This window comes from Micropterus salmoides, unplaced genomic scaffold, assembly GCF_014851395.1.
Source record: "Micropterus salmoides isolate LMB-PRFRI ecotype aquatic unplaced genomic scaffold, ASM1485139v1 Ms_hic_scaffold_6, whole genome shotgun sequence".
NCBI classification, from domain to species: domain Eukaryota; kingdom Metazoa; phylum Chordata; class Actinopteri; order Centrarchiformes; family Centrarchidae; genus Micropterus; species Micropterus salmoides.
The window spans coordinates 38,888,957-38,915,971 of record NW_024044348.1 but is presented as its reverse complement, the minus strand read 5'-3'; the positions used below and the strand labels follow the sequence as shown (position 1 = coordinate 38,915,971).

General features: G+C 40.7%; 1 protein-coding gene across 6 annotated transcripts in view; it reads right to left on the bottom strand.

Moving 5' to 3' along the window:
- The window catches only part of ano1a (anoctamin 1, calcium activated chloride channel a), a 70,474-nt gene that overhangs the window by 10,160 nt on the left and 33,299 nt on the right, over nucleotides 1-27,015 (bottom strand). For 4 of the 6 annotated variants that reach the window (XM_038701614.1, XM_038701609.1, XM_038701613.1 and 1 more), the window contains exons 10-21: nucleotides 24,338-24,402; nucleotides 21,068-21,202; nucleotides 15,283-15,443; nucleotides 13,817-13,902; nucleotides 12,986-12,997; nucleotides 9,857-9,928; nucleotides 8,485-8,559; nucleotides 4,421-4,622; nucleotides 2,570-2,681; nucleotides 2,234-2,291; nucleotides 1,375-1,475; nucleotides 57-199 (exon numbers count right to left, since the gene is read on the bottom strand). In XM_038701614.1, coding sequence (XP_038557542.1) covers nucleotides 57-199; nucleotides 1,375-1,475; nucleotides 2,234-2,291; nucleotides 2,570-2,681; nucleotides 4,421-4,622; nucleotides 8,485-8,559; nucleotides 9,857-9,928; nucleotides 12,986-12,997; nucleotides 13,817-13,902; nucleotides 15,283-15,443; nucleotides 21,068-21,202; nucleotides 24,338-24,402 — 1,222 coding nt within the window. The remainder of the gene's footprint in view (nucleotides 1-56; nucleotides 200-1,374; nucleotides 1,476-2,233; nucleotides 2,292-2,569; nucleotides 2,682-4,420; nucleotides 4,623-8,484; nucleotides 8,560-9,856; nucleotides 9,929-12,985; nucleotides 12,998-13,816; nucleotides 13,903-15,282; nucleotides 15,444-21,067; nucleotides 21,203-24,337; nucleotides 24,403-27,015) is intronic. The other 2 variants (XM_038701610.1, XM_038701611.1) reach the window with 2 other exon arrangements.

Here is a 27,015-nt window from a genome sequence, read left to right as displayed (position 1 = left end):
GTGCATGTCGCTTACAATTGTGCATTTGTTTACAGCGGCCTTGTGTTTAAACTCACTCATCTCCATGTACTCGGGGCTGAGGCCAGTGAAAGGACCCAGGAAGTGGTCTTTCTCGTGACGCTGCAGGGTTTTGTTCAGCTCCTCCTCTTGCTTTGAGTCCAACTCTGACTTCCTCCTCCGAAGCAGTTTCTTCAGCTTCCTGCACATAGCAAATGCCCATGATGAAAATAACACATTCAGTCTTGTTAATAATACCTGAGCTACACAGTTTTTTCTTCCATGAACGCTCAACATACAGTATATAAACAGATAGTTCGGTAAAGATCCCTCTATTTGGCAAATGTGATTTTAGTAATTATTACATTATGGTGGTAATGTTTGGAAGAGTGGGTCCCAGTTTGTTTGAAACTCACGCCCTACAAGCACGCTGACGAGGATGCTAGTCTATGCGCACAAGCATGTGGGTGACGTGATACACATTCCTGCAGACTGCAGTGTGTAAAATATTGGAATAGACAACATTAGAGTGTAAATTGTATTATATTTAATTTGTATTATTTTTAATTTGTACTACGTATTTTACAAAAGTCCTGCAATAAATCCTCCCTTCATGAGGGTAATAATGTTCAGTTTGTGTTGAAACTATTTTAGAGACATGCTGACTGTTTATTCCTTCATCATTCATTCAGTCATTTTGGAGGCTGCAGTTTGTGGTGCAGTTGAACTGTACTGCATTATACAGAGGGGTGTCTGTTATTTAGCCAGTCCTCTTTGATATCAATGTGGTGGACAAAATATTAGAAACACCAGTCAGTATAACACAATACAGTACAATTCATTCGAACAATAGTTTTGTTTTGACTAAAGTCATTTTTCAAAGTGGCATTATTCACGCCTCTGTGCTAATATTTTGAAATTCTTGAAATGCTTCGATCAATCCTCATGTTAGCAAACATGCCATCTGGATCCATTAATCTATCATTGTTGGGCTTATATTAGGTCTATGAATTATAATTGTGACACAGTTTAGAGTTGTGCTGTTGGCTGAATGTATGTGTGGGAACCAAACAAACAGAACAATTAACTTACAAACTTCCATTACAGTGTACGCAAAGTATGAGGCAAGACAAAGGAAATGGCAGACTGACATAGTTCAGCAAGGTGTTGTCTGGTTTGCAGATAAGTGTGTCTGAAAACCAGACTGGCATTTAAAAAATTCCCTCTCAGATGCAAGTTCATCTGAGTGGGTGTGCATAATTTCTTCTGTGTCTTGCTGAACTCCTGTATTGTGATCCATGCTGAACCGTTGTTTAGATGTGTATGTGGCTGTTCTGTGTGATAAGCGTCATGAGACAGTGTATGCTCTGCACTCACGGTATGCCAATCTCAAACAGGTTGTTCTGGATGAGCTGCTTGCCCAGCATGGTAATGCACAACTGAATGCAGAGCTCCATGAGGCAGCCTGCATGGGCACACTAGACAGAAAAGGAACAAGTCTCAGAAAGTGACAGGAAGTCAAGTAGAGGCAGAAGAGCACAGAGAGAGGGAGGGTAGATGTTAAAGAGCTGACAGTGACAAGCGGAAAGGCCTGGAGACTCATTCAAGCCATGTATCTCTCCAAGAAGCATTATGTGATCTTTCCTCCTTGCACCAAGCAACCAGCGGCGCTGAAACATGAAGCCAACATGGAGTGCCAAAAACTGCAGTGCAAACTCCACTTGAGACTGGCTGCAAATGTGAGTCGATCCCAATACAGCCCCATGTTAAAATGCCCAACTTTACCTTTACTCTAATTTCTACCTTCATGACAGCTGTGTGAGTTACCCATTTAAATTTAAGGGTTAGTCTTAAGTTATGCATAATTAAGGACGTGCTTTGAGTGACAGGTGGTTGCTACCATGGTGTCCGCTAGCTCCAACCACTCCACCTCTTTTCTAATTTGCCAGAGTCAGGGACAGCCAAGATGGTGACAGCCGGTGACAATGAGCTTCACAACGGCTCTTCTATAGAAGACAATACTCAATAAAGCACCAACATTTATATTATATTATATTTAGATTTATGTCTTAACTAGGAACCACTGGGCTAGAGTGCCACAGACAAGATAGGAGAGTAGGAAACTAATGAGACGTGGACTAACATGGTTGGTTTAAGCCTTTTCACAGGAACTGTGGACAAGAAAATATGGAATTACAGCAGCCTTCTCCTTTGCACTGTGTTTAGTGTGAGTTACCTCTTCCATTCTGTACGATCCAACAACATACAAGTAGTTTCCAGGCCGCCCAACAAGCCTGTCAACCAAACACAACCATTACATGTTGAACGTGAGATGAGGAAAGCAGGTAATATCCAGTGTGATCATGTTCACAATACAGTGCACAACCCAAACATACACATGGTTTGGAGTGTTTTGGATAAAAGTGTGAGAGCAGCTACAGATGGGAGAATTTCAATTACTATTGACCCACAGAATTAAAGTGCAGAGAACAAATTTAGCAACATGTATGTGTGTGTGACAATAAAAGTATCTTCTAAAATGATGAACAGCTTTGAGAAGTCATTGTTTTACCTGCCCCGGAAAAAGGCCAAATAGACAATGGGTGTGAAGGCATTGACAAACTTCAAGATAAACGTTTTGAAGATGAGGCGCTCTTCATAGCTCTTGTCTGTCTTTGGAACCTCTGAAAGAGAGACAACATGTGACTTCATTATCTCACACGCACATTCATCCAGTAGCATTACAGTTATAAAAGACTGTTCTACATGTCTGGTTGTAATTCACTTTATGAGCCATTAATGTGCTTTAATTTTTAATTCAGCATATTTATAAAGGCAAGCCAGTTTGTGCTGTAGTATGTAGCATTTTGCTGTAGGTGTTAAATTAAGCTTGCAAGTTGCAATAATAACAAACATTTCTCCTTGTGAGACACATATATTTACTTTATGTGATAAAACCATTATAATGTTAATTGGCGATGTGCTAAAATGCAATGTAATAGCAGTGAGCAAACTGACTTGTATTGTCAACATTGTATATTGTCAATATTGTATATATTCGGTTAGTTTTGGTTTGGTTTCACACTGCAATTCTGCGACCGCACTGAAGGACTTTACATGACAGACCTGCATCCTGTCGTCATCATCTACGTTGGCTGCGTCTCCCTGTACTTGACATTGATTGGTTTATTAAACAGTTCAGCTGCGAGCTTTGACAATAATGAATTAACAAAAAACATATTTGACACTACTATATTGTTATTATTATGGCATTACTACCTGCAGCACCAACTATACTGAAGGCTAGTTCAAATTCGCAATTAAACGTCCTCGTTGTGCGAACATTAGAACGTCGCCAGGACAGGAGGAGAAGACCGCAAACAATCTGCACCTCCAAAGCGATGGGTGGCAGTGTGCTTCTATAGTGGCCGTCTGTATCAAAAGATGAGCTGTCACGGGAGATTTATATTTGTGTCCTTATTTCAATGCATTTCTCCGTGCATTTATTTGTTTCCAGTGTAAAAGGCAACCGCCAAACTTCCTGTAACTAGTCTGAAAGTCCGAACCATCAACAAAATGCTTTCACACAAGAAACGAACCGAACCATGGTTCAGTCTGATCCGGACCGAGACTGCCTCTTTTGGTCGGACCAAATTTCATCTGTTTGGTCCGGACCGTGGTCTGGAGGAGGTTTCACGCCTGCAATTTTGGTTTGGACCAAACTGAAAAGTCCAAAAGTCCGGACCAAACAAGGTAGGTGTGAAAGCCCCCTTAGATAACATTATCTATCATAAGTTTAACACCTCAGTGTACTGAACTGAGCAAGGGTGTTTAATTGATTATGAATTCAACTTTTTATTAGTAAAAGGAACAATGTGTAATCTTTCCCTTCAAAAGTTACATATATTATTCTTTATCCAGACTGGTATATGGACCTAGCAAGGATTTCATATACTAACTGATAGCTTTTCCTTTCTTAAGGATGCCTTCCAGACAGGCCTTAAAGACATGTAAAAATATTCTGCCTGGAATAATAATTTGTGTCTGATTGTTTCCACAAAAAACTACCCTGTTACTTCTGCTCCTTTCCCTCACTGAGAAATCAAGAATCTATGAATGTGCAAATAGTTTTTTTCCCCACAAGTTAAACTGCTGGAACCAGGATATATCTTACTGAAAATTCCTTTCTCACTGTCTGTGACCTGGAGGCTTCTAGTTTCATCCTGGAGTGTAATTGGCTTACGTAGCTGTGTCAAACTCAGATATAAGGTGAGCTCAGAGAAACTTGTTCCTTCAGATGAATGTGAAAACTCTGCACAATGAACACATTCTGCACAGTGAAGCTCAAACATCACAGTAAAACTAACATTTGGTTTTGGTATCAATCATGCCTGTAAGGGGTTAACAGTGAAATGCGCCTCACCCAGTGTGGTGAGCCAGCGGGCGATGGCGGCATAGAATTCATCTAAGATGATAATGACGATGAGGTTGATGATGGCGGCGGTAGTTTTGACAGTGGCTCTGATGTTGGACCGTGCTGCAGGGTAGGTGCTCATGTGCAGTGCAGCTTTAATGCTAATCCGGTACAGGATGACCCCGAAGACTATGGCAAACGTCACAAGGATCTAAAAGCAAGCAGAAGAAGGAGAACACCCAATCTGACAATCTGTTGATAATCTGACAGAACAATCAACCTGAGTAAGATATGCAAAGAGTCACTGTAGGTGACACACACTGAAAAGCCTATTGAATAAACTTCCTATTTTGTTAGGTCCAAAACATTTACCCCACAAATGTTATTGCATTTATATGAATCTGAACAATTCGCAGATATAAGCACAAAAGGTCCAGTAGGATGTTAATGTTGAGTAGACACCTGTTGAAACATGCCACATGTTTACAGGTGTTGACAATGAGGACGGCCGTTCTGAAAAGCTTCTTTACCCACCTGAGCCCGTATTACTAAATGAATGCAATGCAACAGCTGTGTGACTTTCTACATATCAATCGTTTAGGATTTAGAGTTCATCAAAGCACAGAGACAGCACTTTGACTCTGTTTAGGGGCACCTGCGCTTGTGTCTTTATTTATCTATACTGTATCTAACTGTGTTGTTTTTCTATCTTTTTGCTGCATGTTGTTGATTGTTGTCATTGTTTTAATTTATCTAGTTTTATTTTTTATGTCTTCTTCTGCAGGTACCATCTTATCTTAAAGAGCTCATAGTACCTTACTACCCCACCAGAGCACCGAGCTCCCAGAATGCAGGGTTACTTGTGGTTCCTAGAGTCTCCAAAAGTAGACTAGGAGCCAGAGCGTTCAGCTATCAAGCTCCTCTCCTGTGGAACCAGGTTCCAGTTTGGGTTCAGGAGGCAGACACCATCTCCACATTTAAGAGTAGGCTTAAGACTTGCCTCTTTGATAAAGCTTATATTTATAGCAGTATTTAAATGAGGATTTTGCGTGTTTTAAATGGTTTCAGCCATGGAGAATCGGGAGGGAAAGCAGCCACTGCGTAAAAACCTTGGTTTGCTTTGTTCAGTGCGTCCCAATCATGTGGAAATCGTATGTAGGCCTACCTGCCCATCCTGCCTGAGATTGCACTAAGTACTTGGGACAGCACGCCTGAAAAACTGCTTTGGGAAACCCCAGCAGAAACAGCTACAGTGAGCTGGAATGACTCAGATGCGAGGAAATGCCAGCGGATCGTGCGCTTTTGAAAGACGTCATTCTGCGTGCATCTCCCAGTTAGTAGATCAGCTTACGTGCTAATTTGCTGGTGATATCAAGTTTGCACACGTTTTTACTCACGCAAACCTAAATCAGGCCCTTTATTTGGGGTGTTAGTAAATCTGGCCCTATATGTAATGGCAGCTGGCTGCAGTATGTACACTGCTGGTGAGCATGTACTTTTAAGTTATGAAGTGGTTACAGAAAAATGTTTCTTTTCTCTCACCAGCTTTAACCAGACAACAGACAAAGTTTGCACTTTTAGCCGATACAAAATTACAAAAATTAACAAATGTTAGCTGTAACATTTAATTATAGCTGATAAAAATCAAAAGATTTTAACACACGAAACCAAAGTGAGAAGCAATATTCAGAATGACAGATGCTCTACAGCAGTGGTTCTCAACCTTTTTTGGGCCAGCGCACCCCTATCCATTATCCAGGTCCCTTGCCACCGTTGATTTTTTTTATTGTTACTATTGTTATTAAAAACATGGAAAAGGTAACGAAAAAGCCATGTGAAAAGTAATTATATTTAACTAATAAGTGTGTGAAGCCAGATACTGTTTTCTTGGATGGGGTACTTAATATGTATGGGGGTCCTCTCCTAGAAGATTTTGAGCATTAAACACTTAATTTCCTGCATTCTGGTGAAAGTTTCTGCTCCAATTTCTGCCTTTTCTGCACCAATTTATGGTGGAAATGTCTTATTATATAAAGGAAAACACAAAAGTCAGGTGGCAGGTGACAATTCAAAATATATAAATATAATATAGTGAGGCTCTCTGCGTTCTTTTTTGCTTTTGAATATTTTTCTCCTGTAGATCAACTTATTTAATATCCCTGCTAAGTCAACACACATGATTAAGTCTTATCTCCTCTTTTGTGTCTTTTGTGGGGAAGTAACCTATGTGTTTGTGGCCCCTTTCATCTCTGTGATAAATTAATCCTTTTTTATTAAGTTATTGACTGGACTTTATTAGCTCATCTGTTAATAACTTATCATATCATAACTTAGTGTTTCCCACAGAATGACAGTGTAACTGTGGGCATATGGGGTGTGCGTGCAGTCGATATTAACTACCAGCTATATACAGTGTTCTAGCCTCGAAAACCCAGCTGTCTTCTAACATTAATTTAGCTCTCCTTATTAGCTAGGCTCCTTAGATTTTTGCAAATACTTTTTAAAGCTTTGTCTCCAACATTGACAGAGTTGTGTTGGACATATTTGTGCAGCTGTGTTCATGAGAGAGTGAGTGAGAGGATGTACTGTGCGAATACGCGCTGCCTGCAGCTCTGCAATCAAGTACGATTTTAAATAGGCCTAGTTAAATTTTTTTTATCTTAAATCAATATGTGCCTGTCAGCGTTGATATTGTGGCGGACCGCCACCAATAAATGAACGCATGGGAAACACTAACTTATCTGCTCATGTTCAAAACTTTCTGCACATTCAGAATCTCTCCCACATATCTGAGTTCTCTGACATGTAATGAAAAAAACGTAATATTAGGAGACTAATGTCATTAGCCTATTTAAAGAGAATTCATAACATTTTACTACATGCCCTATACTGCATTATGTTACTGATTCGCTGGAAGTTTCCCCTCGACCGTCTGACAGACACAGAACTGTTATTTTAACTTCAGCACCTCTGATAAAGCGCCGCTTACAATCCCCAACAGAGCAAGTCAGGGCTTCAGTTTTTAACGTTACATTTTATAGCCTACTGAAACTACAGTATATGTCCACTTTGGCAGAAACTGTCTGCGACTCACAGCGCGAGGTGGGTCCACGTCACTCGCTGGTGTCGCAGCGAAGTTGCTTTCAGGGTGAGTCTGACAGCAGAATATACCTCTTGTAAATGTGTAACCACTGCGATAACAAGACGTTCACGGTGTATTCCTCAGAGAAATAAGCACTTTTCCACCAAGAAAGAGAACATAAATTTTCCAGAGTTTACACAGTAAACGCCATGTGGGTAAAATTTTACAGATGATACTCTGACTTCCCGTTCCCGTGAAGGCAGCACGGAGCTGCACCACAAGTAGCTGACGGAGAAAAAAATACACCGTCTAGTCCAGTTGTAGTGGACTAAACTGGCAGGTTTTAATGTGGCAGGCCACAGTTTTTTTGCAAGTAGCTTAAAATTTAAACTCGTATTGTTGTGAATCTTCGATGTAAACTTGCCTTAGACTTTCCAACCAACAAACGCCCCCCAAAAGCAGCTCAGCGCCCCCCTTTCCAAAATATTGCTTCCAGCGCCCCCCATCATCCTTGGAACGCCCCCGTTGAGAAACACCACTCTACAGTGAAATCTTGCTTGGAAATATTTAAACCTGCAACAAGCTGTTGACTTGGTCAAAACTACAAAAAGAAATAAAAGTCTTACAAACATACAGGCATGCACAAGCTCATTAAAGCAACACCCCCCTCTTCCAACACTAGTGATTTACTATATTCATTTTTGGTAATAAAAAAGAACAAGACACTGGTTAGCACTGGAACTAAATCCCAAATGCAACCAGCTAATGGGAAACAAATACATGAAACACTTACTTAGATGTCAGCTAGCATCGTAAACTTATTTATAGTTAATTTTCCTTTGCTAGTTCAAAGAAAACACTGCTCTCCCCGTTCAGAATCTGGAGTTCATGGAGGGTGATTAAAAACGATATTATGGCTTTAAATGTCATTAAAGTGCCAGAAATACTTGGGGTGGTGATGTAAGACTGCAGGGGGACTGCTGAGACTCACCATGAAGCCCATCATGACCACAGTAGTCAGGTAAGCTGGCAGTCTGTCTGTACATGTCAGCTTCACCTTCTCACCCTGAAACACACACACACACACAGAGTTATGTGAAGGACATAGCGTATACAACATATCTGAAACAGTAACTGCACCTCCAGCTAAACGTGTGTGTTGATATGCATATTTCGGCAGCAACAACCTCACGTCTTTCACACATCACACGTCAGAAGTAGCTCTTTATGCCTTGGGCACACAGATGCACACAGCACACACGCACACACACACACACACACACACACAATGTGGCTGCAGTGGACCACAGCTAATTCTCCCCTTAGCTATTGTGTCACATTCAATCCTACATAGAATTGGGTCAGTAAGCTCAGGCGACTGTGTGTGTGTGTTTTTGTGTCCTCTGAATTTAATAAGAAAGACCTGACCTTGGTACGAGACAAAAGGCAAAAGGCTTATAAGCATAATGAACATGCCTGACCAGAGTGCTTTTTACTACACACAGACATGTTTCAGTGTTCCACCAGCACCTTCTCTTCAAAATACTGAAGTGCTGCCATTAGTTTTTTTCCTACACCAGTCAGCTGCTGATGGTTTGTTTCTTGACTGTTGCTGTGTGTGTATATATGTGAGCTTACATCTGAGAATATCTCATTGGAATACACTAAAGACAGAAAGTTGGAGGCCCAGTGTAATCCTCCTATCTGTTTCTATGACGATCAAATGAGGAGATTAATTTAAATAAAGGGAGAATCTTTGTTTGGGTTGAACAATTTACCATTTTGGTAAGACGCACCTATATTGGGTCTAACAAGTTCAGTAGAGTGTTTTTAGCCAAAAGGGTTGGGTAACACAAGAAGAGCAGCGCTAGGGATTATCCTTATGAGAGAAAGGAATGCACAAAGTTTAGATAATGTAATAATGTTTTCTGCGACAGGCAGAGTAGTGGACCAAAAATTTATTTTACATCATGTCATACATGTCCATCACGCATGTTTTATTCCATGTTAGCCCACGAGCCAGAGGAAAACTTCCTTCGATATTTAAAACGAGAGCATTTATGCTGACACTGACTTGCATACTGTAACAGAAAATTGTGATGTGTTCACTTTAGCAGAAACTTAACACACGCTTGGAAGTTTTGTTGATGGCATCTATTATTTATAACTACATTTATCTGTGATACAGTGAGCTAAGGGCATAGCTTTGGTTTGAGAAGTTGGGGGACACAATGACGTGAAACAACAAAGAACCCCCACTCCCCACAATACAAAAAGAAAATACTCGTTTTCAAAAAATACTGAGATGCATAACACAATAAAAACCTGTCATGAAAGCTGCCCTGATGACTGCTCAGCTTTACCTTCGGGGTTGAATGTTCCCGCCTCATTGTCTTTCGCATGACCATGAACTCGTACTCCGCTCGGTTGTGGTCCTGGATGAGAAATCAGTTTAGATGTTACAGTTACTGATACTACTGTATGTTAGTAAACAGTAAGTGTGCCCCACAGTGAACAGTAGAGAAGATCCTTATGCAATTTCAGAATGGAGACAGAACAGCCTGTTCGCATAAAGTTGTGTTTTAAAATGTTGTGTTTAAATCCGAGTACAGTGCTCTGTGCAAGTAAAGATAGAAATGCATCGACCCGCCGTGAAAGGATTAAGTGGAGGACATAAAATGGAAAACAAGCTGTGGATTGATGTTTGATAAAGCAGGACAACACCCAGAGTCAACTCTTAACTCATGTTGCTACAGTTTACAGCGGGTTGTTTTCATGTGTTTAACAAATCGTTTATAATCATACACTTCAAGCTGGGGTAGGCAACGTGGAGAAACCAGCAAGAGACAGCTGGATTTTGAAAGTCACACCGCCTCCCTTTAAAGCCACTCCCCCAAAATACATGTTCACGGGCAAAGTGCACGCAGGTAGGCAGGTAGCCCAGCCAATCATTGACAGAAATGATTGGCTGGGATACCTGCCTACCTGCATTAGTATAGTATTTGACTTCTTTATTGGAAGTTCGAAGTTCTGAAATGAATTGCCTACCCCAGCTTTAACTTCTAAACTTAAAAAGAACATTTTGAGAAATATGTTTCTTGCTGAATCCGAAAACAAAATCGATGTCGTCTTTATGTGTCCAGTACAGATGGTTCCAGTAAATGTTTAGCCTAGCTTAGCACAAAGATGTGATGCTATATACTAAATGGCATGGTAGTTAGCAAGCCACTCCCATTGCTACTACAAAACTACAGTGTGTCATTTTAACACATACAACTCAATAAGACGAGGGTTGCCAACTCTTGTCAAAATAACAGCTGTGAGATTTTGTGAGGTTTTGGGGGATTATGCTGAATGATGGTGATGTTAAGGTACATTAGATGTGGTGTTCACATCTGTTATAAAACACTGTGGCATTGCGGATTTGCAGGTTTTTAGATTTTCAGGTTAACAGCTAAGCTGACAGCTACCTTCTGCCTCCAGTCTTAGGCTATGCCAGGCTTCCCCAACCTATCCCTGTATGTGTCTGTAGTGGACACACTGAGACTGACATCCATCTGACTATGTAAGATAGCAACATTCCATGTTATGCAAAATTTCAAACTGTTCTGTAAATCAGTGTTTAGCTTCCTAAACCCAGCTGTTAAACAATTTCATACACAAAGCTCCATGATGTGGCGTGTCTAATGTGTGCTGTTGTCATAATCCTTTCATGGTGAGGGATAAAAAATTAGCATTTTATGTCCATGTAAAATGCAGTCAGAAGTGAGTACCCATGTAACAGTAATACAGTCTGCAGTAAGCCAAGAGGAGTAAAGAGGTGCTGCATATACAGAGAAAACTAGAAAACAAAGCAAAGGGTTAGAAAGTCTCTTTTGGCTTTTGGAGTGAAAACAGACAAGCAAAAAGATCTGAACACAGATACATGCTGCCCAGGAAGAGCAAACAGGACTGTTGTCTGGTTTAGACTCAGGCCAGCAGGCAAATATTTCCTCTGTGTAGAACATAAAGCTCTTCTTATGGACTGATATTTTGAGCTATTTCTATCAGACAGGGACTAATAAAAGTGCTCAATGACAATTGTGTGGAATAACTTTGTCTGACAACAGTCTGATTCAAATTCTGACCCATCCCTACTGATATTGCATTTAAATCTGATTTTTTTGGCCACTTTGAGGCACCGTAACAAGTTGTAAACACATTATCACCTCATAAAGTTGACATTGTGAATGTGTTAGCAAACAGCTCACTAAAGTCCGATATTCACTCCCCCTCTAGTTCTGATTCGGTCTTCACCATTTCCTGAGGAAAATATCTGGCTCTTTGGCTGCTCAGTGCTTGATCCTCTTCAAATGACACACTCATATTTTCCTCTGGTAGTATGAATACTGATTAGTTCAGCTTTAAGGTGTTTTTTTTCAAAAGAGTGTAGTCCTTCAACTGATTCAATCTTTTACACAGAGGAAATAAAAACCATCTACCCTGAATCTTTGATCTCGTTTGGTCCTGGTTAAGGATGTGCAGATTTTGGAACATACTCATGTTTTTGAGAAATGTATGGATTTGACCACTGTGGGCCCCTTAAGAGCTAAAAAAAAGAGCTGACACGACATGGGCTGAAAGAGTGTACACTATGTGGGGCTCATACTGTATAGGATCAATAGCAGGTACTACATGTATATAGTTTGAGTTTCTTATCAGGGAGGAGAAAATTGGACCATTACTCAACGGCCTACAGGAAATTTCAATCACCAAGGGCTAAAATAATTATACGAACTATACAAATTACATTAAGCCATTTCCATGCAAATTGGCTGATTTATGCAGAGTTCTGCTGTGACTTGGTATTTGAAGCCATCTTTCTAGTCAGGAGACTTTTTTTACTGAAGGAGAAATAGTTATAAGTTTACCACCTTTGGATAAGAGATTTGTTTGTTAGAAACTTCATAACAAAGCAGAGGCTGAGTAGATGCCACATGAGCCACCAGAACCACTAGGTCCAGTGTCCTTGGTTTTACAATGCCCATTTTTGTATTTTCCATTTGACTTTAAAGGTATTTTTCTACACTTTGTGTAAGACTGTGCTACTTGTCTTATCTGTGTGGAGCACAGTTGTCGCTGTTTAAAAAGGAAACATTTTCCCAAGTATAGGACAAAAGAGGAGAGAGACAAGAGCTATGAGTCAACAAACTGTCCTGTCAACTCTGCTGCCATCAGTAGCCACAAACAACAGCAACAGTATTGTGAGGCCACAGGGATGACCAGCATCAGGATGAACCTCAGCGAGACAAAATAAATAAAAATCTCATCACACAGGAGCAAAGAGATGAAGATGTCAAGTGAAAAAGACCCGAGGCAGGTTGTTAGACACCTTGAGGGAGAAAAGGTAGGCGTTAGCAGCTGCAGAACAGATCGAAAAAAGTGTGTGAAAAAGAAAGAAGGTAAGTTTAAATATCAGAGTAAGTCAGAAATAAGACAAGTTGCATCCAAACCTTATGCTCCTCCTGTACAACACACCACACAGATAAACACATAAGGAGAAGATGTCAGTCAGCAGTCATTGTTCCTGAATATTACAACACTTTTGTGTCACTTTTAGAGCCATAAGGGAGCATTATAAAACTAAACATCTTTCATAATAGAAGGCAGTAGCGCTCTGTTCCATTTAATTGTGATTTTAAAGACAAAAACATTCAATACTGATGTCTGAGGCTGTGATTTCTGTGTGGGAACATTTTTGCTGTGGGCTGACTCACTACAGAGCGCACACAAAAGACAAAGGAGGTACATTCATGTGCATATCTTGACCTGGGCCTTTATATTGGCCTTATTACGTTGTGACTGTGCTTTTAGGGTAAGTGCATTGAAAAACATCTGTACTTTTCACTTGTTAATAAGTGCAGTTGTTACAAGGAGCTGAAAATATTCTATCCACAAAGATGGTTCGGCTTGAATTGAGATTTGGAGATGCTGGAGATGAAGAGGTTTATGTAAAGTGAGGAAGTGGAAGGAGCTGCTTGTTTCAGAAAAGTGTTTTCACAATTCTGTATTCCCATTTCAAAGTTTTCATTTAATGATATTCTTAATGTTATTGAAGATGTTATCCAAAAATAACTACTACTAATAATCTACCTACCAGCTCACTAATTATCACCTTATATCTAATTTGCTTAAAAACACTGGGTTGGCCATGGCTCTTCTAATCGAACTCTTGGAAAGAAAGCAAATAATCTTATTTGTCAAACAATTGTTCTCAACTGTTCCCTCGTGGATGTATATCTTTCAACAGGTTTATATGAAAGTTGTTTGTGGCGTTATCTCACCTCCTCCTCCTCTCCGAAGCCCGTGAGGTCCCAGAGATAGTTGAGTCGCATCTGCCGTCTCTTCCAGTGCTCCATGAAGAGAACCGCTACATAACCAAGCATACACAGCAAACTAAACACAGGCTCAAACACAAGCTTATTACATGCCTCTGTTACATGACACTTTTCTCTATATATACACTAACACCATAAGTGATAAGGAATATAGAGTGTGAATCTGCACGCTTTCCTATTGTCAATCTTTCTGTTCATCTATCCACGACATAGACTTGTCAACTATGCAACCCTCAACGAGTCCTCCAACCTAAACGACAACTAGCTCATTTATCCATGTCTCCCAAAACTAAACATATGAGTTACCTACATCAGTCCAGCTACAGGCACCGGTCATTAACTATGTTACATAAGTTAAGTGATGCAAGTCACATGGCATTAAACACGCATTGTGAAACGGTCGCAGTTTGGTCAGTTTTAGGCAACAGAACTACTCGGTTAGGTTTAGGAAACATCATGGTCGTTTTGCCGTTCTCCTGTGTGAAAGTTCTCGGTTGAGAACTTTTCAACTTCATTTCCTCCTTTTCTACAGTTATACAGCCACCTGAGGTCGCTGCCACAATAAACGTAAATATGGGTCAGAATAAGGTGCTGCACAAAGGACCTATTTGGTCGTTTTTCTGGGGAGGATAGACTGTTAACCCTACATCACAGAATAATTTAACGCTCCAATATGTTGATGAATATTGTTACTAATTATCAGCTTGCACCAAACTGTATACCTAGCTAGATGACTGTAGTGTTTGCATTTGAATTGACAATGTCCCATTTATTCCTTAACAAATCACATACCAATAATGCATTTTTCTACCTTTCTACTACTTTTTGACTACCCTATCTTTGGCTCAATAATTTCCTAAAACAGCTGCTTACTGTAGATTTTATCAAACAAAGAGGAGGAAATAGTGCATTTGTTGGGTACTATTTTCAACAGCCGAGGAATCCACATTTATTCTAGTGAATATTTTGGGCAGCAGGACTGTGTATTTAGGGTTGGGTCCAAATAAACTACGGTGTGTGTTGATAGTGATGAAGGAACATATCACCCAGTTAATAGTTTTTGGACAACAATGGAGCTTTATGGTTCAGAGGAAGAAGATACATCAGGCTTTGGTATAAAGCCCTGCTGTTGCTAACAGATGGCAGTGTGGTTTGGCAGGACATCAGAGGGCCAGCCCTGTGTTTACTCAGGAGATGCCTTTGTGGATTACTATTGTAAATTTCATGTTTGCCTTAGGTGCAGTATCCGTAGTAGTTTCCCAAACCCGTACTCAATGGATTACATGAAACTTTCTTTTACTGGAGCAGTGCCAGGAATGCTAGCTGCACAGTCATGAAACATTACTCCTCCGCTGGTCTTTACTGGACTCTTTGGTTGTTGTTTGTGTGATTGGATGAAAATGTGTCCTTACCCCAGAGGGCCATGAAGATGGAGAAGAAGACGGTGGCTGGGTTGTCAAACAGGTGGCTGGCTCGGGCTGTACCACACGCTGTCACCAGCTTCCAGTAGCTGCAGGCGCGGTCGCACAGCGGACACATGGTGATGTTGTTCCTGGGATCACAAATCTCCATACTGACAAAACAGGGATGGAGGGAAGAGATGAATTATTCAAATGGACCGATGATGGCGAACGGATGGTGCAGAGAATCAGGCGACATGGCAAAAACTAAAAATATCTTCGAACAACTTAATGTGGAGAACAAGATTCAAACAAGTCTAAAGCGGGGGTTTCCGAAGGTTTTTTAGACGACGGCACCCTTTAAAGGACGTTTTTAGTCACACCAAGCCATCCAACACACAATATAATATGTATATGTGTTGAAATACTGTATGATAAGGATTGGATTATACAATATTTTATTTATCATATTATATTAATCAATATCAAGTTAAATAATACAGGCCCAATATCGATCGCTCAGAATTAAAGCCAACAGGATCTCTGCAGATTTACATAGAAATATTTAACTAAAAACAAACAATGAATACAATAAAGTACATTAAATGTATTTCATTCCCGAGAGAAAAAGTTTTGTGCTTGTGGCCAAACCACAGTGATTCGGACCAAACAGCATTCTATGCAGAACTACTGGCAGCTACGGGTGTGGTACAGCAAGATACAAAGCGACTGTTCATAAACAACAATGGGGGATTCTAAAGAGGTTAGCATAGATGTTGTATTAGAACTATATGTATATATTTATTTTCACTTAGAGGTGTACTCACTTTTGTTGCTAGCGGTTTAGACATTAATGGCTGTGTGATGTGTTATTTTGAGGGGACAGCAAATTTACAGTTATTGCAAATTTCTTTGTTGAAAAGAAAGAGAGCAAAGAAGGCATTGAAGGACTTTCTCTATAGAAAAGATGCAAACACTCTTCTCCTGACCGGCTTCGGCCCTCATACTACGTCATATGTTGAGTTGATCTCCATGGTTGAAGTTAGCCTGAGATAAATGGTGATAAACAGATGGTTCATCCAATCACCTGCCAAGTATTTGCCTGCCCTAAACAGTTTCCAGCGTAGACATCTCAGATGGTTCTGTCTCATCAGATTATATTTAAAGGTGTAGGACAAACAAATAAAAAGATTGCAGGCATCCTAATGGGACGCGAGGCTGCTGTTGATGTGTGAAGAGAGAACAACCTGCGGGTCTGACTGGCTCTTTATTTGATACCGGACTCCGCGCTGCAGCTGGCTGGCTTCCAACTGTACAGAGCAGACCGCGACACAGAGCTCTCCGGCAAAACAAAAGGTGGAGATATCTGTTTTTATATTAACAATGGCTGGTGTACCGACGTGACAGTGATTCAGCATCACTGTTCTCCTGATCTGGAATTTCTTATCATTAACTGTAAACCGTTTTACAGTTTGTTTACATCTCGCCGCACGCCAACGTTCAGAGGCTGTGACGTCCTGCATCAGCTTCTGTTAGGACAGCTGCATATCAGCGCGCTCCAGGGTGAGTTATAACAATGACAAACCCTGGTTCACAGCTAAACTCAGACAGCTGAGGTTGGAAAAGGAGGAGGCATTTAGGAGTGGAGACAGTGCCAGGCTCAGGGCGTTAAAGTACAGGTTTAGCAAGGAAGTGCAAGAAGCTAAACGACTGTACACCGAGACACTAAAGAACCAGTTCTCTGCAAACAACGCCATTTCTGTCTGGAGGGGGTTCAAACAGATCACAAACTATAAAGTCCCCCTCTCCATAAACGAGAGTCAATTGGACACCATTCCCCTTGACTCTACACCAGGATCCTGTTTGTGGATTTCAGCTCTGCTTTTAACACCATCATCCCGGCCCTGCTGCAGGACAAGTTCTCCCAGCTGAACGTGCCTGACTCCACCTGCAGGTGGATCACTGACTTCCTGACGGACAGGAAGCAGCACGTGAAGCTGGGCAAACATGTCTCTGATTCCAGGACCATCAGCACCGGTTCCCCTCAACGCTGCGTTCTTTCCCCCCTTCTCTTCTCCCTGTACACCAACAGCTGCACCTCCAGTCACCAGTATGTCAAGCTCCTGAAGTTTGTGGATGACACCACCCTCATTGGGTCCACCTACAGGTGGGAGATCGACGATCTGGTGACCTGGTGCAGCCAGAATAGGAGCTCAATGCTCAGAAGACAGTGGAGATGGTCGCAGATTTCAGAAAGAGCACAGCCCCACCCTCCCCCATCATCCTGAGTGACTCCCCCGTCACCACTGTGGACTCCTTCCACTTCCTGGGCACCATCATCTCCCAGGACCTCAAGTGAGAGCTAAACATCACCTCCTTCACCAAGAAGGCCCAGCAGAGGATGTACTTCCTGTGGCAGCTGAAGAAGTTCAGCCTGCCAAAGACAATGATGGTGCACTTCTACACCACCATCATTGAGTCCATCCTCACCTCCTCCATCACCATCTGGTACGCTGCTGCCACTGCCAGGGACAAGGGCAGGCTGCAGCGCATCATTCGCTCTGCAGAGAAGGTGATTGGCTGCAATCTTCCTTCTTTTCTGGACCTGTACTTCTCGAGGACTCTGAGGCGAGCAGGAAAGATTGCAGCTGACTCCTCCCACCCCGGACACAAACTGTTTCAGACTCTCCCCTCTGGCAGGAGGCTGCGGTCCATCAGGACCAAAACCTCTCTCCACAAAAACAGCTTCTTCCTGTCTGCAACTAGCCTCATTAACAAGGCCCGGGACCCCCACTGACACTCCCCCCTTGCAAATGTCTCTGCACATGTAAATACTGTTTCATCTCGTGTCCGGCACCGACCTGGTCGCACATATTTTTTGTTAACTGTTGATCTTTGTTGCTGTATATTTTTATGTTGTCAGCTTATATATTAATTTATATACACAATATTCTCTTCCGTTGCGTGACTTCTGCACAGCACAGACCCAGAATAACACACATGTATATATCTGCGACATTTTTCTTCCATTCCATATTTATATATTTCTGCATTTACATTGACTGTGTGTTTGTCTACATGTAGCACCTTATCACCACAGCAAACTCTTCGTATGTGTAAAACACTATTTGGCAATAAAGCTCCCTCTGATTCTGATTTCATGTATACCACAGATGAAAGAGCCACATCACAAGTATATGATGTTGGGAACGTGCAATACCAGAGAATATTTCCGGCCTCCAAAGAAAAAGTTCCATGGAGCCATGGAAGTCGTAAATTTTAAATGAGAAATTTTCAAGTTCCGAGGTGTCTGGAATGCGGCATTATGCTGAACTCAGCGACCCAGTACCATTACAGCGCAAAATGCATTATGAGGCTGTAGTGTGAAGCAGTACAGGTACATGGAACTGACATACCATGAGCCTCAATCACCATTGTTTCCTCCTTAATATGTACAAAAAACAAACAAACAACCCCCAGAGAACGGACGAATGCCAACTAGCGCTAGATGTGACGTAACATCTGGGATCATTAATCTTCGTGCCTCCAAAATTTACATACACCATCCCACCTTCCAGAGAAGCGGCCATACCTGCTCATAGAGCTAGAGGTTGATCAGTGTGTCTCACAGAAAGTGCTTTTACAGTTCTGAAGGAAAGGTCAATATTTTCTGGTTTTCCCTCCTCAGGCTGCTCTGCCAGAAGTGATTTATGAAGTTTTCTGATGGACAGATAGCTTTACTTGTTGCTAACGATAGCTGCTGTTATAAGATGGCTCTTAACCAGCAGTCCACAGCTTCTCTGTTAATGTCAGAGGTATTTTGAAATTTATTTGGATAGTAGATCCCTTTCTGTATAAACTACACTTAAAACAGGCAGATATTGAAAGCTGCTCTGTATGTGGGCTATAATACCTTTTCCTAAATGGATTATGTTAATAAAATAGATTTTAGTCTCAACAACTTAACATGTAAATATTTGCACATCAATAAATATTTGCTGCTAAAAGTTGCACCTTTTTCAGCAAACAGAGAGAGTGAGAGAATTAGCATGTATATTTTCCCTTACACATAATCTGCTGTAATGACTACTTTCAATGTAGCATATTCTAGTTTATTGTTTTACCAGCACTCTTAATTCTATCCAAAGCTACCACAAATCATTTCTCAAACACCATCTGGCTCTACAACATGCAGTCTACGATACAGTGGCTGTTGAATTCATCTATAATCAATAGGTAATAAGGGCCCGTCTTCCACAGATTCTTGCTGGAGGACCTGATGACACTTGTTGCCATAGATACCAATACATCAATGGGCTGAGCGGAGACGCACACAGCTTCGTCCTGTTATCAACTGGACTAAACTCAAAATACTCCCAAATGGGGGCAGAGGCATTTTTCTTGTTTACTAGTCCTGTAGTGTTATCCACCACTCACTGTCACTGACGAGTCGCTCCTTTTGGTGAGCATAGTGAGTGTGTGGCTGAGCAAGTGAGAGCGAGCAGCAGGTGAAGTAAATGTAGTTTGTCAATAAAGGCTGCAGCTAAAGCCCCTGCATGTATTGTTTACCAGCTGCTGGAAAAGTGAAGGTTTTCACCTTGTTGACAATCCATCACCTCAATATAGCATCTCTGTGTCAGTTTAATAAAAAGAGCAGTGTCTGTATTTATGAGGGTGTTAAAAGTCATACTGTCAGCATTTCTAAAAACCCTGGTATACAGTACTACCTAATACCCAAGCTTAGTGTTCATGATGTGGATAAAATTATCTGTCACAGTACATACACAGGTGCATCTCCGGATTTTTGAATATTGTGGAAAAGTTAATATTTTCCTGTATTTTAAGTCAAAACATGAAACTTCATGCCGTCTCTGGTTCAGGAGTGGCTTGACACTAGGAATGTGACATTTGTAGCTCATTTCCTGGACTCGTCTGTGTCTGCTGGCTCTTGATGCACTGACTCCAGCCTCAATCCACTCCTTGTGAAGCACCCCCAAGTTCTTGAATGGGCTTTGCTTGACAATCCTCTCAAGGCTGCGGTCATCCCTGTTGCTTGTGCACCTTTTCCTACCACACTTAACCTTCCAGTCAACTTTCCATGAACATGCTTTGATCCAGCACTCTGTGAACAGCCAGCCCGCCCAGCAGCACCGTCTGTGGCTTACCCTCCTTGTGGACGGTGTCAATGAGTGTCTTCTGGACAACTGTCAACTCAGAAGTCTTCCCCGTGACTGTGGTTGTGTACCGAACCAGACTGAGCGATTGAAGGCTCTTCTCATTTCTGTATTAGATGTTCTTTATTGTAATATTCTAATATTTTGAAATGTGGAGTTTTGATTTCCATGAGCTGCAAGTTGCTACAAGCTACAAGCTGTAATCATTAAGATTAAAAATGCCTGAAATATTTCACTTTAAGTGTAATATCTCTGATAGGTGAAATTATATTGCCTCATGAAATAAAATGTGTCATCATCAGAAAACAAGACTATATTAGATTGTCATCCCTGGAGTCAGAGTCTTGGTCGGAGCCGCTGTAAAACACCTGTGTATTGTATTCCATGTTGTCAGATTGGCCTCCATCGGTGTCGGAGGCTGTGTTTGATCCCAGCCCAGCTGTTGAGCCCGTTTCTGTTGCCCACTCGACCGCTTCCATCCAAAACTCAATCAGCTAATTTGACTGCTAACTAAGCTGAACTGGGCTAACTTTGGAAAATCTTTAGTTTGGCAATATATGAAAAAAGAAAACATATGCATGGGGAAAGATGTGTGTGTGTCTGTGTGTGTGTGTGTTGCGTACCTTGGTATGTTATCATCGACAGTTGCACAGCCGTAGAGAAATACAATGACTCCTACAATAGCTGCAGGGATCAGCATCTGTGTGTAGACTCCTAACCAGGCAAAATACAGTCCAACCTTCTCCCCGAAATACTTCCTGGGGAGGAGACACGAGAGGCATCAATTGGTCACTTTCACATTAACTATTATACCGTACCACGTGAACATTAATAACTTATCCATAACAAATTAGATCATGGTCAATATGATTAGGTAATGTTTGCCAATATTAAAGCCACATTTTGTTAAGCATTGTAGATGTTGGAAATAATTTCCCTGTCAGACTCATTCCTCAATTCATTCATTCAACTCTTCCTCCACCAACTGCTTAAATCCACTTTCTGTAGCAATCTTGCAAACAAGATAATTGAGTGACATTTATGAAACCGCTGATTTGATAATTTGATGATAATGCATCCTCTTGTTCATTATGTTTTTTGATGTAACATTTATTTAACAGGCCTCGAAGGAAAAGCAAGATGTTTCTAAAGAATATCCCAATTTCACCACTTGCTGAATGTGAGGCTTAAATGAGAGAGAATCATCATTTATAATTCTAAGATACTTGTATTGAGATACAGACTCAGTCTCAGAGCCCTGAAAAGTGATGATAGATGGAAGGTTCAGAGGCTTTGATTACGTAACATCAAGAGTTTTGTTTTGTCAGCATCCAAAGCAAGCTTTGAGTCACACAAGGTATTAATAACAACTTGCTTTTAATGTTATACAGCATTTAAATCAAGTAGCTGACAAAGAGCCTGGGGTCTCATTTATAAAACCTCACTAAAAGTGTACATGCCCCAAAAGCCAAAACTAGCGTACGCCAAAAAATATTCAGACTTGTAAAAATATGCGTACGCACACTTGTAAGCAAGTTCCCTTTAAAAATCACAATCAACTTGAAATGAGGCGCAAATTTGACATGAGGGAGCTCTATGTCCGACCCTTCAAACGCCCATAATTGCCTATAAATGGTCAGTGAAACGCCCCTTATTAATATTAGTACGTACTGACTGCAGGAAGAAAAGGAGGCAAACTCTGAAAGAAAAGCTACAAAACAAAATTTAACTCAGTGTGACACTGATGTTCCTTTTGGTGAAGCTGAAGCATGTTGTACGGTGGGTACAAAACGCACTTTCACACAGCGGTTGTGCACCGGAGGAAAGGGGGGCACACCTTTATAACTGATCTGTAGGAACGGGCATCCCTCCTGAGTAGTGACGTCACTGGCTGGAGGGGGACACACAGACGGGATGACCCAGTTACTAATTTGGATTTCCCCATATGAAAATCAGAATCAGAAATATTTTATTGATCCCCGAGGGGAAATTCTTTGTCACAATTGCAAACTTGGCAAGGTTGTATATAAATATAAGAGTATAAATATAAAACACAAATATAAAGGATATAAAGGTATGTACAATATTTACATTATTAAGAAGTATTATGGTGAACCAAAAAGTACTAGTGAATGAATAGCAGCAGAGAATATTGCACATTAATTATTAAACAGGTAATATTGAACATAAAATAGATAATGAGGTCTAGTTTAATAACTGACTAAGTGTCAGACACTTAAAGGGAGGAGTTATAAAGTTTGATGGCCACAGGCAGGAATGACTTCCTGTGGCGCTCTGGGGTGCATTTTGGAGAAATGAGTCTCACACGGAAAGTGCTCCTGTCTTTGAGCAGCATGTCATGGAGTGGGTGGGAGACATTGTCCAAGATGATGTGTAGAGTGGAGTCTGGAAAAGAGATTAAACCAAATGCATTCCACTTGTGTTTAAACATTTAGCCCATTTAGGCTACACAAACTGTCCACTCACTTAATGAGCCTGCTGATGAGTTAAAAGGAATATGACTTTTTATATGACACACACTGAAAGATTTCTTTTATAAAATAGTGTTATATTGTCCCTAAAGCCAAGCAGCGCATCACATCCACACGCTGGCGCATAGCGTTAGCCTCGAAAACATCGAACATCAGATTACAATAGGGGATTTGAAACTATGCACTCGCATCTGCTGGACTGACGCACTGAAAACGGCATCAATTTAAATTTAATTTGTTCACCTTATTTACGAGAATAAATTGCACTGCATGCAAGTACTAATTAAGATGATTCCGAATTAAATTGTACAACATATTTGAGGCGTTCTTTTCATGAAACAGATATCTCCGTTTGTGTTTATTATCCTAAATCTGGATCTTTTTGTGCGCTGCAAATGATCTTAAATTGTGTGTGTTTTTTTGCACACTTCAGGGAAAGTCAATCAAACAGGTGTTTTTTATTCAGAAAGGCTTTTATACTCAGAGGTAATATTCCGATTTATTTTATACAATAGTAGGTCTATTCATTTCAAACCGTTTCATCCTTCTGCCAAGTGAGTCGCCGTTTGTCATTTCTCCTCTTTATGTGCGTACGCATGGTTCAGAGTTTACTTACAGGACGCACATTTTCCCGTCAAGTTTGTTTTTTATAGATCACAACCTTTGCTTGGGAAGTGGCGTACGCACGTTTCCAGCCCTGTTTTGTACGTACACACTGTTTATAAATGAGACCCCTGGTTTGGTGTAAACGCAGAGCAGTATATCACAGTATTGTTACCATAAAAGTGAACATTTGCATTTGAAACATTTTGGCAGATACTATATATATATATATATATATATATATATATATATATATATATATATATATATATATATATATATATATATATATATATATATATATATATATATATATATAATTGTAGTGATCCCAGGACAGATCCCTGGGGCATGCCCTAGGATACACTAAGTGAGGTGGAAGTGATAACCTGTGTCTACTCGCACTGAGATCTGCCTGATACATAATTTCCAAACCAACAGACAGGCCGTTCTGATCATGCTATACTGATACGTTTTTGCTTTAATATAGAATGATCCACAGTATCAAAAGATTTAAATAAATCAATGAAAAGGGCTGCAATATGTGCTTGTTATTCAAGGTCCATGTGTAACTTGTTACATCAGAGCTACAGTCCCTGACCAGAGTGGGTTTGCAAATGACTATTGCTTCTGTAAAACAGCATCAGTGGAGAATTCATCTGCTTGTGAGAGTCCTCATCGGTCTTTCTTGTCTGCAGGCTGGTGAAGGCAGTGAAAGCACCAGCAGATATAGGAGGTCTGGAAATGTGTCTGAAATTCACCTGATGACTGTGGCAAGAGCACTGCTATGGATCTCACCTGATGAGTCCGATAGGCTGATACTTGTAGAAGACACTGTAGCTGGCCCACTCCTCGTACAGCAGCTGTGAAGAGACGCATGAGTCGATTATATTATACATTACAGTTTACAGTTGAGTTTGCTGTTAGGGAAACTAAACATGTCCTCCATGTTTACCTGTTTGTCTTGATAAATTCAGTATGACATATATATTCTCTAACAGAAAAATTATGTTTATATCCCCTTAATACTTTCAGTTCCTTTCACTTGCAGGGGGGGTTGATTTGATGACTGTGCAGAGGAGAGAGACCTGATTGAATGCTGAGGCATTTTCGTAAACAACCAAGATGGCTGCCACTGATGTGAAAAGTTCTGTTGAATCCGCAATCATTAAATGAAGTGGACAGTAAACTTATCTAAAAGAAGAACAAACAACTGCACTTAAAGCTTTTGTAGATAAGAAGTCTGTCGACGTCCTCTAATACATTAAAGATATATACGCAAATATACATGCCATAATATTTGCATATGCGTTAAATAATAAATCCACTGATGAAGGATCACAATAATGTATTCTTGTGCTAAGCTTGTGAGATCAAAACACAAATCCAAAGGAGGAGCTGGGTGACATCAATTCAACCAAAAACAAACCTGCAGCCTGGACAACATATCACCATTTATTTTAAAGAGAGACCATGGTCCAATCAAACAGAGATTTCTGTCAGGTCTTGTTATGGGCAGACAATCATCATAAACATTGACATTAAATATATGCCTCCCTTATTGTCACTGGTCTACAGACCTTTTCAACAACAGACATTTTGACTTGTCAAAGAAAAGCAAAGGTGAAAGTAATGACATTAACGATGATTGTTACACTGAAGTATCTCAGTAAGCCATGTAAGAGTTTATTATTATTTTTGTTTAATTATGAAATGGCGCTCAGCCTTATACGCTAATAGCTATTATAAAAGTGATATGACAATATGAATGTAGACTATGTAAATAAATGCCATGTACTACTACAACTACACTAAAGCTACGCAGATTCACTGAATGTTGTTGACAGAAGACTGACAGACACTATTTCTGTTATTAATATTAAGGCATATAGAGTTACTGGTTGTTCTGTAAATTATTTCTATGTAAACAGTCTACATAGACTGTTAATGTGTAGGCTACTGTTTGTGCTACACTGAGTGACTAGCCTACAGCACTAACGGTTATCTAAGAATGTTAAATACTATTAAAATATGTACAAAGCTAACTTTGAAAAGTGACATTACAGTTCACAGTTAAACATATACTTTGTACAGTATATTGAAACAAAAAGAAATGTTTGGAACAAAAAGGAGGATGAATTTCAGCATTATAATATGGTAATTACCAATTTTACTTCCAAGAACTGGAATTGTTAGGTTAGGCTATATATAATATTACTAAGGCTGGGCATGTTAATGCGTTATCTCGTACGCCGGCAATTATTTTATTTCAAGTTAATGTGTTAGTATTATTATTTTGAAAGTCCGTCGCTCACAGGCTCTGAATACACAGACAGACCATGGGTCACAGGAGGGGCGGGATGTTGATCAGCCTGCAAACCAGCCACCCAAACAAGCAGTGGAGGGAGGCTTCAGCAGACTATGCTGGATGCAGCGTGTGGGAGAAGCAGATAAACAAAAGCAAGACAAGCGATCAGACGCCACAGCGAAGTGGAGAGCTACACACTGCATGCTAATCAGTATTGGGGAAGATGTCGGCCTTAGGAACGTTCTTAAAATCACAGCGTAGTCGCTTGGCCCCGCAGGATTGCTCTTTGCTCCAGCAATCAGACGGGGAGACAAGCGCTCCGCGAGTAAACGGCAGGCGCTCTATGGGTAGTAACCACGGCAACGATTCTGTGCGCTACACAGCTGTAGCCTATTTAACCTAAGTTAAAATTATAGGCTACATAGCTTTACCTGATGGGCCTTCATCTAGTTTTGCGGGGATGCTCTGCCATGTGAATTCCCTCCTGTTGGTGTCCTATTTAGTAAACAGTAAGAGATTCTGGAAACTCCTAAACAGAGAGGATCAGTCTCTCTTCTAATGATTTGTGCTGCGTGTTTTGTACAAAAAGTTCAAGACAATTCAACTTGGGCAGGGCGGGCGTGTGCGTGAGGCGACCACTTCACCTCACTCTAACAGGGACACTTGCTACTGAGCACTGACTGTTCCTGCTGCTCCCTGATAAAAGAAAAATGGTTCTGCTGTTGAGAAAAAAAAAAACTACAGAAAACAGATTTATATATGTGAACCTGTTGCTCAGAAGGTGCCTGTGTTGATGTTCTGATCGTGGTTTTGGACTCTAACTTGTTTTAACAAGCTAGATAAAAGGTAATGCCCTGGCAGCAGCAAGCAGAAACATTTTGTCTGCCAGTTTACAGCAAAATGCACTGAAACTAATGGAAGTTTATCAAGCAGCAGGACAATGAGCCAAAGCACACTGCCAACTAAACAAAGGACTTCATCAGGGGGAAAAAGTGGAAGGTTTTAGACTGGCCAAGTCAATCAGCTGACCGTAACCCAATAGAGCTGCATTTCACCTCCTTAAGAGAAGACTGAAGGGAGAAACACCCCGAAACAAACAAGAACTGAAAGAAGCTGCGGTAAAAGCCTGGAATAGCATCACAAATGAAGAATGCAACAGTTTGGTGAT